We start from the raw sequence: 6,000 nt of genomic DNA, 5'->3' as shown, positions 1-6,000 counted from the left end.
GCAGGTCAAGCACCATGTGAAAAGAATAATGAGTTGAGCCTATCACAAGTGGATAGATAGCATGCTGTAGGAAGGGCCGTAGCGGCCTGCATGAGGTCCCTAGACACCCTACTACTCTAAGTACCTCCAAGGCTCCGACTAGGCAATTCAAGAGAGGCTTACCCTGCAGTTAAAGCATCTTACGTAGCCTTAGTCCTAAATGCCTAGGAGCTGCTAGTTAGACAGGTGCGGTAGCTGCTGCTACTTGAACAGGGCGTAGTTCCTTGGGACTCTGCCCGAAACGCTCCAACGCCATCTCTGCTTTCCCCCCCAAACAGTTACTGTTAGGAAGTAAGATGAGATTAACGTCCTTCTTCTCTTTGCAGCCCTGTCACCTTCTTTGCGCTGCTGCAACCCAAACACATGATTTGATCCACTCTGGGTCATAATTAATCATTAGAACCCTCCTTGCCTTTACTCCTTTATGTCTTCAGATCCACACTCCCAAATACAGCGACCACAGTTCCTTCGCAAAGGCAGCTCTACCTTCTCTGCAAAACAAAAGGTCGTCAACCTCTCGGAACTTGGTCTGCTGCCGAGAAAAGACGGTCAGCGACCTGTGAATCGAAGAAGTAAGCACCAACCATGCACCTTTTATCCCTCAAAACATACAACAATGGCCTACTTTCACTTCCTGTCTAAGACTTTGACTCGTTCTGGAAAACGCTCCGTCGATTACCCATCTTGGTGGAAACTGACTGGTCTCGCCTCGCCTCCTAGATAATTCTTCCCAAGCAGTGACCCGCCCAACGTACACCCCCGCGCAATCGCACAATAAAACCCAGCCTGCACGGCCGCAATATAATCGTCAGCAGTCTGCCATCTCCACTCACTCTGCATCAGGTCGCCCTTATCCACCCGTCTATCATCCACCAGAGCCAAAAAAGCCAAAGAATAGAAAAACCCTCCTCAACCGTATTGCTGCTCAACAGACAGCCCGCGAGCCAAATCCCGCATACAGTAACGGTACCTCAACCTCGTTCAACTGGCGGTCGGGCCACCCCATGGCGGGCATGTTGGAGATTGAGAGATCACGAACCCGGCGAGAGAGAACGTTCATCGGAAGTGAGTGCGCAGTCTGCGAGGAGCCTTTGGAACACACACTTCGAGGCGAAAGGATATTGCAGTTCTCTTGCGGACACGTTTCTCATGAAGCTTGCTTTTACGAGTACATCAAGGAGTTTGAGTCACAATACTGTCCAACCTGCAACGCACCGCTCGGCCTGGACACTAGCAGAGGCGGGAATGTACTTGACTTAGGTAATGCCACCATCAACGAATCACAGACTTCGCCTCCGCTAACAAATCACAGAGAAGCTGAGCAGTATCGTTCGCTCTGTGTCACAAAATAATGAAGCGCGGGACAACCATCAACGCAATGGTAGCGGAAATGGCAACAGCTCTCGGATCATCACCCCGGTACCCTGGGACCCTCAGACAGGACACGAGAGACCGAGCAGCCGCGGATCAAACCATCGCAATACCCAGCGTGAAAGCTCACAGCCGCAAGATCCGCGACAGATGGAGCGGGAAAAGGAAAGACAGAATAGGGACATACAAAGGGAGAGGATTGAAAGATACGGGAGTCAAAATCGGGCTCAACAGCATAACAGAAATGAAAGTGCGAACACTGGCGGTGTCAACCCTGCTGGCGAATATGGCGATTCTCACAACAACAATAACAATACCGGCAGGAGGCACGATTACGATGTCCAATCTATGGAAACAGCACTCAGCAGCCCGCGAGCAAGCATCACCAAGAATCCAATACCTGCGCCTACGGTGACGGTCAGGAGCGAGTATCCTACGTTGACCCGGTCGAGGCAGCAACAGAGTCTAACATGCTTGGTCACCATTGAGGTTCCCGAAGGCAAATGGAGGCCAGATCCAGCGGATCTCCGAGGTGCACCTGTTCTTCCCTCTATGCAACAAGACAGCGCTACTTTCAGCAATCGGCCTGCATCCCCAGCCAAGAGCCAACAAGCAGACTGGGGATCTGAATCTCCCGAGGTCCTTGAGGAGATCACCGAAGATTTGCGTGTTCGCGTAGACAACTGGCACGGGCTGGACTTCTCAAGGCATGCAGCTACTCTTCAGTCACTTGCAATCTATATCTAACATTTCACAGGTTTGGAAAGCTACGTCTCTATGGCACAGTACGAGTTGGCAAGGACCGCCAGTCGTGGCAAGAGCTCGAATGCTTTCTCTTTGCTGAAATGCTTATCTGCGTGAAAGAGAAGAAGGGTGCGCCGCCACAGTACGCGGAAGGGAATTCGAAACGCAAGCTCACAAGATGTACCCTCAAGGGATCGATCCTCATCAAGAAGCACCTGAAGCATGTGGAGTCGAGTCCCGACGAGCCAGTTCTAACCCTTAGTCTGTCAGTTCAAGACCTACAGCAGTTTCACCTTCAGTTCCAGACCCGGACTCAAGTCGAACATTGGAAACGCTCGCTTCTCGATCTGAACCACGACCACCCTAGGCAAAGCAACGAATACGAGCCGGAAAACTCGGGCACCGACGACGATGATTACAGGACGATGAAGACCAAGCGTGCGTCGTCAGTGAACTCCTCGTACGGTGGGCCAAAGTCGGTTAACACCGCACCAACAGAGTACACTACTTCGGGCATGGGCAGACCAATGCAGGACACGCGCAGGCCGGCGTCCATACACGTGCCTCTTGACATCGTTGTGGTCATCCCCGTCTCATCCTCTATGCAGGGGCTCAAAATCACGCTACTACGGGATGCGCTCAAGTTCCTTGTCCAAAACCTTGGTGAAAGAGATAGAATGGGCTTGGTCACATTTGGCTCGAGTGGAGGCGGTGTACCGCTTGTGGGTATGACCACAAAGGCATGGGGTGGCTGGACCAAAATTCTCAACTCGATCCGGCCTGTTGGGCAGAAAAGTCTACGGGCCGACGTTGTTGAAGGCGCGAATGTCGCCATGGACTTACTTATGCAACGCAAAGCCAACAACCCCATTGCAACCATCTTACTCATCAGCGACTCGTCCACGTCCGATGCGGAGAGCGTGGATTTTGTCGTATCCAGAGCAGAGGCTGCAAAGTAAGTTTGTCTTCTACCCCTCACGCGCTCGGATGTTGCCATGCGGGAAATTTGCGCGACGTGGGTGCTAACGTCTGTCTACCAGGGTCGCTATCCACTCTTTTGGCCTTGGTTTGACCCACAAGCCGGATACGATGATCGAGTTATCCACACGTACCAAAGCATCATACACCTATGTCAAAGATTGGATGATGCTCCGGGAGTGCGTTGCCGGATGCTTAGGGGCCCTGCAGACGACCTCTCATCAAAACGTCAAACTGAAGTTGCGCTTGCCTGAAGGTTCCCCCGCAAAATTCGTCAAAATTTCGGGTGCTCTACAGATCACCAAGCGCGCCACTGGAAAGGACGCTGAAGCCGCACTAGGAGATTTGAGATTCGGAGACAAGAGAGGTAAGACTCTATTCGGGGGGAATTCCTGCTGGTGAGACATGGCTTTCTGACCACTCGACTGTAGATATACTCGTTCAACTCGTCATCGCGCCTGACAATTCCTCTCAAGAGCACCTACCACAGGATCCGTGGGAGAGTATCGTGTCTGGCCTCGAAGCACTAGGCGGGCCATTCGACAGTGATGAGCAGAGGACCCTGAGTGTGGAGGAGGTTCCGCTCATCCAAGCTGACTTGACATATGGAGATATCCTGCGCGATGGCACTTTGACGCACCCATCACGGCCGTCTTTACTTGCGATTACGATGCTGCCTGCGAATCCTAGGGCGAAGAACACGGGTAGGCCTGCAACACCGCCAATACCACCTCATCCTAGTATTGTGCAGCGCCGAATGGAACTTTTGACCTCGGACATGCTTAGCAGAGCATTGACCCTAGTCACCCGAGGACAGCATGACCGTGCTCATCATCTCTTGAAGGAGACCCGAACCATTATGAAAGGGCTAGGAAAAGGAGGTCTTCCGCCAATTCCTCAAGCAGGAAACGCCAAACCTCCTAGTGCACCTCCCAGCGTGCAGGGTGACGGTGCGACAACACCTGAGCGACAATCCTCACCCGCCTCAGACGAGAACGGCATGGGTGGCCATGCCTCCGCCATCGATGCCATCACCCTGAATGCTCTCGATACGGAACTAGAAGCATCACTCGAATGGATAAATCACCCAGCTGTCTTTGGTCGGGATTCAAGGAAAGCTGTCCTGCAGGCGATTGGTGTCATCGCTTCACAAAGGGGATACACATTCCGAACACCGTCTGAGAGCCTGTGGGCAGGACGGATAGCCGGTGTAAAGAGGTTGACGAAGCATTCGAGGGAGTGGAGAGATGCGGGAGATGAGGCGTTAATGGAGGAGGCGTGATGAGCGATCGGGAATCGATGCCACGTTCCCTGCAACGCTGCTCATACCGCCTCTCCCGAGAAGAGTGAGCGCCGCCATACCGATGAGATATGACTTCTGGATATATGATTTTGGGATGATGAGCAACAACATTCCTTCTACCATCTATTTTCCCTTCGACAAATTATCTCCAACGGCTTCGACAATATAGAGTCTCATTTGATAACGTATTCAGAGAAATCCACAGGCGGCGGAGGAGGGCGGAGGCGCAGATCTATGACGGCTTTATGACGACTTTCTTACCACATACTACTACACAGTACCTATTTTTCCGACATTTATTCCATCTACATTTCTGCAGGCGGGCATAGCTACTTGCGAGTCCTTGCGTGGCTTTTTGATACCCTGTTGCGGTGGTCTCACGCAACACTAGTGGTGACGAAGAAGGATCTAGAAGGCCGAGGCGACGTGATATTGGTAAGAAGGTCCAGCGGGAGGAGAAAAGAGCGGTGCTGAAGGAACCCGGAGGCGGAGGCGGCGTGGTATTCATTGGTAAAAAGCAAAGGGGGGAGGACACTCTGTGGGTGTGGACATACTTTGCCTTGCATAGATATGGTTAATCAGTAAATGGGCTTTTGGCCTCGTTTGAAAACTCCGGGGTCGTAAAAGTGTGAGGTGCAATGACGCTCAGCTCGACGACTATGAATTCGTGTGTTGTACGGACTATCCATCCAATTCCCTCTTCGATAAGTGCAACATCCCCGCGCGCCAGCGGAATGACTCGGGAACCTTCTCCCCTTTTCGGCACCCCGTCTCCAACCCGTCCGGAGTGCCGCTGTTTCTTCTTCAAACGCGGCATTCAATCTACATGCAAAATGATTCAAGAACAGAATTTACACACGACTAGACGGTGCCACAAGTCTTGATTGGGATCCAGTGTCAACTCCTGCTTGACCTGTGTAACCTTCGAAGCATTGACAGGGCTTCAGGGTTACCGAAGTCCATTGTGTAAAGTCTGGACCTTTGGCTTGTTCCGTGGGAGTGTGGACCATGCCGTCACCATACGAGAGGTCCGGGTTTACCTCGAGGATCGCAAGCGCCATAGGGATTTTGATAGCGTCATCTTGTGCCTCCAATGTGTAATTTTTTTTTTGCCTATGCTGGTAGCTGCCACGTCCAGACCCATTCCACAGGCCTATACTGATGCGAAAAGAAATGTGGCATTGGTAATAGGTGTAAGCTGCAGATGACCTAACCACCGTCGATAAGAAGTGTCTGTACCTCGTAAACAATTGGTCCATTACGGTAGCCACGACGAAAGGATAGCTGGCGGCACTCAATGCCTTCAACGACGTCCCTTATCGCGCTTCCAGTGTCTCACTTTCTCGCAGACCACCTCGTCTTAGGAGAACTCTTTGGAAGTGTGGAGAATCACTCATCTTTTAATAGATAGATTCAATTGGCTAACAGCTTGTGATTCTGCTTTCCATATGCTAGATAGGAAGCAGTGTTGGTATGTCTCTATTGGGACTCGATAGAAGCGCCATTAGATGCTCGAGAATGAAACACAGAATACGAGAAGGCCACGAGGGAAGCCAGGTCGAAGC

General features: G+C 51.8%; 2 protein-coding genes across 2 annotated transcripts; one reads left to right on the top strand and one right to left on the bottom strand.

Moving 5' to 3' along the window:
* Positions 1 to 463: 463 nt before the first annotated feature.
* On the top strand, positions 464 to 4,414 carry HO173_007317 (uncharacterized protein; the record flags this gene model as incomplete). Its single annotated transcript, XM_037309221.1, has 6 exons — positions 464 to 611; positions 760 to 1,299; positions 1,352 to 2,117; positions 2,168 to 3,109; positions 3,195 to 3,499; positions 3,564 to 4,414. The coding sequence occupies 6 exons, from the start codon at positions 464 to 466 to the stop codon at positions 4,412 to 4,414; spliced, it is 3,552 nt and encodes a 1,183-aa protein (XP_037164082.1).
* An 872-nt stretch (positions 4,415 to 5,286) lies between these two features.
* Positions 5,287 to 5,694, bottom strand: HO173_007316 (uncharacterized protein; the record flags this gene model as incomplete). Its single annotated transcript, XM_037309220.1, has 1 exon — positions 5,287 to 5,694. One exon carries the CDS (start codon positions 5,692 to 5,694, stop codon positions 5,287 to 5,289), a length of 408 nt encoding a protein of 135 aa, XP_037164081.1.
* Positions 5,695 to 6,000: the final 306 nt, after the last annotated feature.

This window comes from Letharia columbiana (genome assembly GCF_014066305.1).
Source record: "Letharia columbiana isolate WasteWater2 chromosome Unknown Sc0000023_s0, whole genome shotgun sequence".
NCBI lineage: Eukaryota > Fungi > Ascomycota > Lecanoromycetes > Lecanorales > Parmeliaceae > Letharia > Letharia columbiana.
This window is presented reverse-complemented; position numbering and strand designations above follow the sequence as displayed.